The sequence below is a fragment of the Antedon mediterranea genome, chromosome 8, assembly GCF_964355755.1.
Source record: "Antedon mediterranea chromosome 8, ecAntMedi1.1, whole genome shotgun sequence".
NCBI classification, from domain to species: Eukaryota; Metazoa; Echinodermata; class Crinoidea; order Comatulida; family Antedonidae; genus Antedon; species Antedon mediterranea.
The window spans coordinates 9,171,451-9,182,992 of NC_092677.1; the positions used below are offsets into that span (position 1 = coordinate 9,171,451).

Consider the following 11,542-nt stretch of genomic DNA (forward strand, 5'->3'; position numbering starts at 1 on the left):
TGTCAAGGAAGATTTTTTAGTATTTAAACAAATATATAACAAGAAATATTTCTTAGAAAAAACACTGCTCGACATTTTAAAATTAATCATTGTTCTTTCTTCAGATATATTTATGATTAATTATTAAAAAGATATCCTTTAATCGCAAAAATACTTACAAATCAAAGATAGTTCTTTAATTATGATTCACATGCCCATTTAAAAATGGTCAATTTTGAACTTTAATATGCTGTATGTGTGTGTGACCACAACCTGTTGGCATGCAACTGAATACCCTCTATAGACAACGTGACTTCACAAAAATTCTTCCCAGTCTGTTGATTCGCGTCAACCAATCAAAGGGTGAGAATCCAAAATCCCTCATAGACTCTCTTTTCCCAGCCGTTTTTTGGGTCCAGCAGCATCATAAATTATAGTCGAGTTTACAAAGTCCCAAAACTGTCGGCCTTAGATACTATAACTGCTGCTTGCTTTAGCTTATGAATGAGTAGTCCTCATAGGACGTAGCTGGCTAGAGAAGCAGCGTGAAAATTAAATTCAAGCAATTTGAAAACAAATTAAACAAAAGGATCTGCTTGTTGGTATTATTGGAAGTATTTTTTTCAATTGTTAAATTTTAATTTTCTAATTGTACTGTCTTACCCCAAACAAAGCAATCAGGAATGTAACTAGAGAAATTAAGGGGGATGTCAGTGGGAATTGGTGTAATACTGTAATGCTAACTTAAGGATGGATGTGAACACATTTAAATTTGTAGTGGTTTTTAGGGTGGGTTCTGTGTTGAATTTGGGTAGTATGGTATAAGACTTAAAAATACAGTAATACTGGTTTAGGCCTTGAATGTGTGTAATCCCCCTCCCCAATCCCCCATATCACCTATCCAATTAGAAAGGTCCAACATCAAATTTGAATTGTTAATTTAAAGAGGACATGAGAAGAATTAAAATATTTTTTTTCATTTCTATTTTTTTTTTTTTTACGCTATCACAGGTACAGGTAATATTACCTGCTCTGTGACCTTCTAGATGGTCTGACCCAGATTTAACTTTAGTGGGTATACAGTTCGAGGCCTGTTGTTATTCATGAAGAAAAATAAGACAATTTATTTGCTATTTAACTACAAAAGACCAAAAGTGCATACCACAGTTTGTCCTCGGTTTTGAAAATGATGTACAGGCATTAATTAGCTTAGATAAATTAATAAAATACTAATACTGTTTTATAAAATATTTAAGGTAATCAATATTTAACTTACTAACTAGGCTACTACTAGTATCATTAACAACCAGGTACATAGTTCTTTTGTTTATGATTTGTTTATTGAGATTTGATGTCTACAGTGCAACAAACATAACAAATCTATCAAGTCTGGACATGTCAAATTCATGGGTGAATTATAACAGATATGAAAAAAATCATTCTTTATCTGTATTATATAAAAATGTAGGCACATTTAATTTAATTTAGCCCTATTATTGGCCTGTCTAATCCGTAGTTATACTATAATAACATTTAAAAATAAGTAGATAGGCCCAGAAGGGATCTTGTACACCTCCATCATAGATAGGTGATAACTGATATAGGCATCTATCTAGGTAGTGTGGTATACATTACTTATTAGACATGTTTAGGGGCTAGCTAGGCCTACTTGTGTAATAACTAATATAGGCTAAGAAGGCCAGGTTAGGCCGGCTATACACATTACCTTGACAGGAAGATATATATCCTGATTAATACATTAGGCCTAAAATAATAGGCTACTACTAGTACTACTACGTTGTGTTGAAATTACGACACTATTCAAGATGGTGACACGGTGTTGCGAAATAACCATTTCCAACACAACAGACAGAAAAGGAAGCGGTAAAAATTCCCTTTAAAAAATAAATCGTACACGACACAATACGTCGTGTGTGTATTGCCGGATGGTATGTGTGTGTTGTGGCGATACGATCCACAGAATGATCTCTGAACCATGTCGCATGAATAGGGGGGTTAGGAAAACTAAACAAACTCTAAATAACATACACGAAATTGAATAAAAAATTACATACTTTTCTATCAATACCAAGTGTACAGCTTAGGCCATGTTTAAATGCCTAACTTACCTTTATAAAACAGTATTTAACTAAAATAAACGCAATGACGCCGTCATTTTCCACTACACGTCGATCAGTTCAGTCCCTAAAAAAGGTGAATGAGCATAGCCTAACACAAATACTGCAATCTGATTGGTCATACGGAAAGCAGGAGATCTAATTTATTCAGGAAACAACTCTCTAATTGGTCAAAAGATATTGATTTAATCTGACGAGCTGTTTATTGCATGCTTGAGCAGCTTTGACATGACCTTGTATTTTCCCATTGTATGCTTATTAGGAACTCGCGTCGTAATATTTCACGACTGAAACAAACTAATTTCTTCTGAAAATGAAATTGATGTTTTAAAATACAAATATGTAGAATGTTGAGAATTTTCAAAAGAATTGAAAAAGAATTAAGTAGAAAAATAATAGAACTTCCGTCGTAGTTCTAGCGATAACGTCATTGGGTACAGTAGCTGTCAATGACATGAAATAAACACGATTAAGTATTCTAGCCAATCAGCGAACGTTTTCAAAATAGTTCTTGTTGCTGAGTACGCTACTATTACTACTAAAGTACTACGCAGAGTGGGTCAGCCATTGACAGATGGAGTAGCGAATCAGCTGATAGACGCGATAGGCTCATTCACTGAACATGTTTTTTTACTACCCTGGACTCTGTGACGTAGAATGCATAATAAACACGAACAGTGATCGAGAATACGAACGCCTTTTCGGTTTAGCATCGACTAATTGTTTTTCATCTACAGTATTCGATATGTGTACACTGAAACAAAAGAATTGATTTTTATAATAAGCCCTCATGAAAACATTATTATTAAAATTATATTTGTCTTTTATTTAATTAAAGTCAACTAGCCGTTGCCCGTTCAATATGGACAGGCACCATCTTATAATGATTTTGAGAATGAAAAAGATAGTGCAGTAATTAGTACAATACAGTATACACAAATCTATAAATGGATGTACAGTATCCAGAGGTAAATTATACAGCATTTATATTAGAAGTTTAAAGGCATATTTATCTATATTTCAGTGTCTATTTTGTTTTCATTAACTCTAAAAGCAAGCAAATTGAAATACAATTTTGCAGTACCATGGCAAATAATTGTGGTAGCTGAAAATTGGCCGAGAATTACCGAACGTAGCATTCGTGGATATTTGTTGCATTCGTAGTGTATACCACAAACACAAGGTCTCCTACTATACAGAATGAGAAAATTCCATATGTAATAATAAAAATAAAAGTCATACTCAATTAATTGTTTGAATAAATCATATCCGATCAGGGCTTATCGTTACCACGCAGGGAATTCATTATTGAGGGCGACACATAGGCCTAAACAATGGCTTTATCTGTACTTGCAAAAATTGAAACGCAATTATTTTCTCATCTAGATTTATGAGGTGGTTCACATTTTAGTCCAATTGACCTCTGATAAAGTTCGTAACTTTTGTCATTGACTGTTTATCGTACTACTTTACATTTTTATCACTTTTTGGTAACTTTTAAATATTTTTTCAAGCAATAGTTTACAGGAGTAATTAAAGTAAAACATTCAATCAACCTCCATGATTCAATCTCGATACTTGGAATAATAATACAGTACCTGTTTTGCATACAATACCGAAAATATCTCAGCTGATCCCATTGAGCTGATCCCTAACACCGACATTTTACGCTTGACTAATCAGCAAAAGGCGCAACAGGTCGTTGCCATGAGTAACCAGACGCTGCGATCAACCAGTTGGTATTGTTTCCTTTGTTTATGGATAAACTTAGCAAGAGATTACGGTTGATACAAACACACATGGTGACAAACATCAAGCTTTAATGACATCGATCTATTTTTGTGATGATTTTATCGTAGAAATTTGAAGGGCGATCCACTTTGTTAAACGACTTGTTTTCAACACTTTTTTTACACCGTTTTCTCATAATTATAGCTGGTAAGTACAAGTATAACATAACAACTAAATAAATGTTACGTAGGCGTAAGTACTTGGTTATATTGTTGTCTTATAATCAAAGAACAAGGCTTTGCTGTATTTCTAACGTTCAAAATATCAACAAAAAATATTCACAATTTCTTTATATTCATACGCCTAACTAGTCACTTTAGGCCCTACTGTCTTGATACAAAGCAAAACAAATCATGCACAATTATTTGGAAAAATCATATCTTGATTTAATTTGAATTGTTATTTGAGATTGTTATTTTCCTTATTGTATCGTTGGTTGAGAAAAACGACGAACTCTACTCTTCCAATCAAACACCAATAGTTTGGGACTTGCTTTGTAGGAATTTGGCGGATTGTATTATTGGAAAAAATGGTTAAGATTGCTACAAGAGTTTCACAAGGTATTCTCTTTGTGCACAAACTTCTTTATTCAAAGTACTTTTAAATAGTTCATTGACATCAATATTTCAGGTAGAACGTTAAAATAATTATTATGGATCGAGAGGAAGTATCATTCCGGTCAATGATAAGAGCTTCAGGACTGGGAGAGGTGTGGACACATACTACAGACGTGGACAAGTTCAAGCAATATGGATGGAGATGCACAACTAAAGAAAACTGCTATTCGCCACAAACTCTTGTAGGGAACTGGAATGAACGAAGATTTGATATAGAAAAAGTTAGAGTTCCAAAGCAACTTCCATCACAAGTAAGCGATTTATAATTGAACTTTTTCATATTCAGTGTAAATAACCTTATTATAAATTCAAAGGTAAAACATTACAGGGAGAATGACAATGCTGTGGGTATCCTCGCTGGATCTCAAACGAAATAAGCAACAATTGGGTAAACCATAACAATATAGCTAAACATCAAGACAGAAGTACCAAGCAAAACATAAATATTCATTCTAATATTACACTAAAATCACCACGCCACACGTGTGTTAGTATGATACTAATTATAATCTTAACCATCATCAGTAATGCAAAATCCCATGGTCGCTCATTATTAACAAAACATAATGCACTTCCCGATATAGGGAATCAATTTAGTGAACTTGTTTAAATTGTGGAATCACGAAATTATTAAGATGAAATTCCAAGATAATATATAACAAGGCCATATAGATGGCTGCAGTCGCGTGCTTAGTGTTTACCGACCGACCGACCAACCTACCAACTGACCGAAATTACTGAACATGTTTAAAAATGTTGAAATGTTTAAAAACAGTTATATTTTTTTAATTTACACGTGCGTAGCCTGTCACTTTTGACGTGCTCGTATAACGTAATTTCGAGTTGAAAAGTAAGTCAAGAAAACAGAAATCGGTCAAAAAGAGTGCGCAATAACATTTAACGCGCATTGCGCGCGCAAAAATCTGCGCACTCATGGCAATTTTGTAAACGCTTAAAATTGCCTGAAACGTACTCTTATTTCATCGAAAATAAATTTTGAAAATTTTAAGCGCGCGTACGCATGCGTTACATGCGCTACGCACGTAATTGTATTGCCATATGATGATTTATGCCCTGAAATTTATGAGTACCAAATTTTATTTAATTGTGATTCATGGTTGTGAAGATATGATTACAAACGTGATTTCGTTAAATCGTGCGTAGACCGCGTAATTTTTTATTGCGCACCGTGAAAACATAACCACATCGATTCCTGGCCATAAGGAATATACTGTGAAAAATTGGCTTAGCTAGATTAAACTGATATCAAGATAAGGTCAGAAAGCGATAAAACGCATAGTGATACCGGACCGACAGACAGACCGACCGACATAGTGAACTATAGAGTCGCTTCCACGCGACTAAAAAACGATATGGAACTTATCAAGATAATAATTATGAAAAAAGGGAATTCCAGGATACAAATATATTAAATATGACGATTAGCTTACGTAATCGTATTATTACGATTATCAATCACGATAAATCTTCTTCAGTTATCCTAGATATCGAAATGTATTGATAACCACTCTTTATCTTCATAGTACGATCACTATTTCGACACAACATACGATGCGAGTTACGAAAAAGAACAGAAACCAGTTCCAAAAGAACTTCTTCACCTTGCTAGTAAGTTTTAATTATCAACAACAACAAATCAGCACTCAGAATAAGCAAAATATTTACTGAAAATGAATACTGAATCACCTAAAGTAGGGAACATAAGTATTGATAGCATTGTAGCCTATGAAATAAAAACGTCAGAAGTAACAGATAAGCAATATATAAGTGCATGAATAATGTCTAATTTATCCAGTTTTTAAATAACAAAATCTTTATTTCCCTCCTGAACAGATCGAGCTCCTCGTGCGTACAATACAGCTCAGCCAGAATTAGACCCACCTAGGCTTAGAGAGGAGTACCAGTCATTCCAGACAACATCTAGAGCTGCCTATGTTAACCCCAAGCTTCGTCAACAGACATGCACAAACGAAGCATTTGCTGGAAAGCCGAGTTTATAACAATCAGTGAAATGATTTTATATCCTGGGCTAATTTATAAAATATGTTATGGACATCAAATGCAGAAAATTAAAGCAGAGATTTAATTATAATAGACTGTTTTTATAGAGAGAAACATATCGCTCGTTCATAGTTTAGAAAGAACAAAACTAACTTGTCAAATTAATTGTTTAATACGGTAATATATGGAAGATTGGTTCATTAATTTTAGGTGCTTTCTTCTGAAGTCTTTCGATGTCTTTTTATTCTAATTGATACTGTACTAATAAAAAAATAGAATATAATAGAGAGTTGGGATGTCCATGTGTTTCATGTAACTAGAATACGTACATATTTATCAAAAGCACTGATCGCCAAAGAGACCGAAGGTGGCACAGGGAATTCCCAAGGAATGTAAGTGTTGGGTTCCTCAGATACAATTCGATTCAATCTTCTATTTCGGAACCTTTCCATAGAAACATGATTTTACGTACAAATTAACAAAAATGTATGCTACTGAAGATTCGACGAACGAGCGTTCAGTGCGTTAGGCCTACCACACGTCGGGTGGAATCTCCATCCTACAGTATTAGATAGAGCTGGTCATTGTTCCCTAATAACTCAAGTTTGAGTTGTGAGTCATAATACCACAAACAAACGTACTTACTTATATCCAAACTGTACAAAGTCTAAATTCCAATATAACGCGTAATAAAATATACACAGTACATTGGGCCTATCTTTTTCTAAGACTACAAAGTTACCGTAAGGATGGCTAGAATGGCCGGTGGTATCTCAATACATAAAGCACTTATACCTGGAATGCTTATGTTCGGCTTGTTTTTCATGATTAGCCTGTACAGAAAATCCAAGTGTACACCTACGACGACTATAGAAAGACCTGACATCTATACAGTTAATCGGTAGGCTTAGTAACTTTATATTAGTCTCATCCAAAAGCACTAACGTTGGGAAGTACACTGTGGGCCAGTAGGGTACCGGTATATTATTATATACTGAGGCAACAAATCAATTTCTTGGGTATACCAAATAACATAAGCACATTGTACTACACAATTTCGTTACCATGTTCAGATGAACCACTTTCATAAGGAAATCGTGAGGGTTGCTGATCGTACTATGAACCGACATCCTCATCGTTAGTCTTAATGTGCTCATTCGTAGGCATATTCCTTCCTCCTTCCATCATACACTGATCCTATCTATATCAACAGTGATGGATACAAGCAAGGAAGAGGTGTACACCTTTTGTATTATATTGGAATGACCAATGGAGTGGGTTCAAGTCAAGTGACTTGGGTTTTCCCGATGCACACCTCAGTACAATGTAAATTTGTATCTGTATTTATATAGTCGAAGATGCTCTCCAGGTGGAATGTCATCCTGAGATGAGTAGTAGTAATTAGTCTTGTTTATTTTATTTCATTTATATGTAATTTTTTACTTTCTATGGACCAGAGTTTCTGAAATAAAAGATTGAATGAACGAATGAATGACTGAATAGCGTATATTAAGCACATTTAAGTAAATGAGATTTACATTACATTATATAGGAAGTTGCCGATACACGATTTGAACCAATCACAAGAAATACAGTAAGTCAGAAACTTATTCATTTTTTCTGAATTTATATGTCAAAAACATCAATGATTCGGAAATAGTTTATAACATGAACAATATCAATTAAAAGACCGGAATAAATACTCTCAAAAATCGCTGATTAAATAATGCAGTAATGCATAGGATTAACGTTAAGGTATTCTCAGGGAAAAGTGACATTTCACTCTTCTCTGATATTCTGCCTTTCTGACCATCATATGCCTACACCACTTTTCACTGAGCCATGAAATACTTCTTCAGAACATCTACAGAACGCAAAATATTCATTGATTGTGGAGCCAATGTGGCGTCGTCTGTACAATTGTTTCGTGAAACGTACCCTGGTGGAAAAGAGTTCATTATTCACTCGTTTGAAATAGATGACAGACTGGCACCATATTTCAAGGCATACTCAAACCATGTGCTTCATTGCCCTGTTGGAGTTACGTCAAAAGACGGTAAGACAACATCAGTAGGAATTTACATTTAAGCCAATGTACTGAAAGCAATGTTCACACTTATCGGGATGGAAGGCAGCGCGCAAAGTAAAATAATGGATAGCACTGAATATAATTGAACGTCGCCGTCTTGTAATAAACTGAACAACTGTGAAAGTAGCTTATCATATCTGCTGCATGCATGCTGTCTCAACATTCAAATTGTCTTTCCATGGTTGGTATATGAGTCTTTATTATTACTAAATCATCTTTTATGTAATTTGAATCAGGTATCATGACAGCTTACAGTGAATCTGCCTGGTCACCCGATAAAGACACAAACAATGGAAAGGATATGCAATGGGGAGGTGGAACACTTTTTGTTGATGACTTTGAAAGAGCAGATGAAACAGGTGGTGGAAAAAGAAAACTAACACACCGTAAAGGCGTCTCTACTATCGACCTCTCAATGTGGATCCAACGGAACCTCCAGATAGAAGATTACGTGATTTTAAAATTGGACGTGGAAGGGGCGGAATTTGAAATTTTTCAAAAAATGTTGAAAGATGGAACCTTTAAATGGATTGATAAGTAAGAATGTTTATCATGCATAATAACAATTACGTTGTAAGGACCGGGAGGTAGAACAAAGCTACTGTACAATCATCTCAAACTCTAAGATGTGGATTCTACCGCATTTGCTGCAGCAACTGATGCATACCTTACATACATGTTTCATTTAGTTTTTGTCTTTTTTTTGTGACAGTCGTCATCCTCATCGCACACGTCCTTCCACGAGGACATCAACATTGCCACCATGAACTCACATTCATAAATGTTTCCATTTATGGTTAGGTTATATGGAGAATATCACTTCCATCAACCAATACAATTTAGCCAGAGTAAGAAGATGGCCATTAAGTACGAAGTAGAAAAGAGGGGATTCCCCTTACGAGAATGGATCGCAGAGTACAGAACATATTCAGACTTTGGCGACCTCCATCCCATAAAGGTTAGAATACTAATATTCCACTTGATTTCTATTTATGTTTTACTTTCCTTTTCCACTAAATATTGTTGTCCAATCTCAAGCGATTAAGGCAGTGGCGACGCAAACCGCAGACGTTCAAAAAAGTCCCTCCTCGACCGTAGAACATAGACAGTATTCACATAATAACAGATTCACGCGTGAATCTTTCGGGAGCGTATAGAGGTTACCGTACTGGTCCATCAGCTCCTGTTGTTTGACGAATTAATCCAAATTTCCGCAAAGATTCAGATTTATTTGGTCCTTGCGAAAATTTATGACAGGCACAACCGCTCACATAAAAATACAATAACATACAAAATATATATCTATATACAGTATATATAAGTAAAATATACAAGTACAAGACCTTAACCATGTACAGTATAATCTTATGTAATAGATGTTTATCATTACTATAATGCCCTTTGTCTATGATTGTTGCGGTACATGTTACATCAATTATTGAGATACATTCCTTAAAGATGTATTGTCCCCCTGAAAAAAATAATTCTTAAACTTTTTTTGTTGAAGATTCCATTTTAATGTAACATAATAGTTATCCACTTTGACCTAAAATTGGATCGAAAAAAAATCTATTTAACTGAAAAAAATGTAATTTAAAGCAAAAAAAATGGTCAAATTGGCTGCCAGCCAATGGATTTTTGGTTGAATGTTAACATTTATTTTGTCATTTTATAAGTGAAAACGTGATTTTTTTTAAATTTTTTTTCTATTGAAGTGATGAACTTTATTAAAACTACAAAATAACATATTCAAAGTCTGATTTAATTAATCTTCATTTTTCATGTTTTTGAGGGACAATACATCTTTAATAAATACGACAGAACTTATTAGTAATTGTTTTCCAGTATAATACTAGAGTAAGCATATCTAACGCTGATGGCCTTGCTATTTTCATAGGTAAAACCAGAAACACGTGGAAAGACAGGAATTGTGTACAGACGATGCAGTGCGGAAGATGGTAAACCGAGAGTAGCTCTTACCATCGAAGTTGGCATGACACGAAAATTGGCAGAAAAAGTAGTGGCTGCTGTCATGGCGTATATACCCCAAATTCCGATTACGCTGTTTGTATATGGCGACTTCGTAGACGAGTACCCAAACCTTGTAAGATCATGGGCCAGGCGCTTTGAGGTAGGTATACGGGGTAACCATCCATACCCCCACGGTCATGTTGAGATGATCATGGGCAACTGGGCAAAAGAGGCGGGGATTAGTGCAGAGTTACGAATGCAGGAGATTGGTCTCAACATGAAGTTTTATATGCCGCCATGTGACGTCACGGATATTATACTGGCACAAGGACGACATAGACAGTGGCGTATTATTAAACCAATTGCAAGTTTCCCGCCAATCACAGGTAAGAGTAACTTTGCATGTTGCTGGTGAATACTTTCTTATCCAATCCTAATCATGTTATCTTCATTATTACAAGAGCTAGTATTGTTTCCAAGGCAATTTTTCTACAGTGAATTTTATAGCAAACATATTATAAATAGGTGCTGTGACCAACATTGTTGGTTAAAGAGTCTGCAACGTTTATTATCTCCTACCAACATACTTGTTTAATAAAGTAAATAATAAAGTTTGTTTGTATTTACAGAACCACTGCTGACCGTTGCTAAATACTACAAATACCGTGATGTAGAGCGGGTTCCGAAGGCACTGCGCATTATTGACAACCAGCTACTTAGATCAAATGGTGGAGTTCTAAGTTTAGACACCGACCATCCGGATTCCTATATGATCATCGTATTCCTACTGGACTACCTCGTTGAAAATTCAGACTACCAACTGGTGACAATGGACGATTGTATAGATGGAACTTGAGATATATCCAGTGGCGGACCAAAGACTTCTGAAACGGAGAAGCACGGATAATATACTTGTATGGTGGACCTTAGTCTGG

General features: G+C 35.1%; 3 protein-coding genes across 5 annotated transcripts in view; 2 read left to right on the plus strand and 1 right to left on the minus strand.

Moving 5' to 3' along the window:
* The window catches only part of LOC140057341 (protein capicua homolog), a 36,819-nt gene extending 34,638 nt beyond the window's left edge, over nt 1-2,181 (minus strand). For all 3 annotated transcript variants that reach the window (XM_072102961.1, XM_072102960.1, XM_072102959.1), the window contains exon 1: nt 2,109-2,181. The gene's annotated coding sequence lies outside the window, so the exon portion shown is untranslated. The remainder of the gene's footprint in view (nt 1-2,108) is intronic.
* A 1,676-nt stretch (nt 2,182-3,857) lies between these two features.
* Nucleotides 3,858-6,804, plus strand: LOC140056705 (cilia- and flagella-associated protein 68-like). Its single transcript, XM_072102169.1, has 4 exons — nt 3,858-4,055; nt 4,539-4,776; nt 6,070-6,154; nt 6,380-6,804. Exons 2-4 carry the CDS (start codon nt 4,561-4,563, stop codon nt 6,544-6,546), a joined length of 468 nt encoding a protein of 155 aa, XP_071958270.1. The 5' UTR covers nt 3,858-4,055; nt 4,539-4,560; the 3' UTR covers nt 6,547-6,804.
* A 1,585-nt stretch (nt 6,805-8,389) lies between these two features.
* LOC140057593 (uncharacterized) lies at nt 8,390-11,483 on the plus strand. The gene is made up of 5 exons (XM_072103309.1): nt 8,390-8,603; nt 8,873-9,173; nt 9,438-9,594; nt 10,534-10,993; nt 11,237-11,483. The coding sequence occupies exons 1-5, from the start codon at nt 8,390-8,392 to the stop codon at nt 11,461-11,463; spliced, it is 1,359 nt and encodes a 452-aa protein (XP_071959410.1). The 3' UTR covers nt 11,464-11,483.
* The last annotated feature ends 59 nt before the right edge of the window (nt 11,484-11,542 follow it).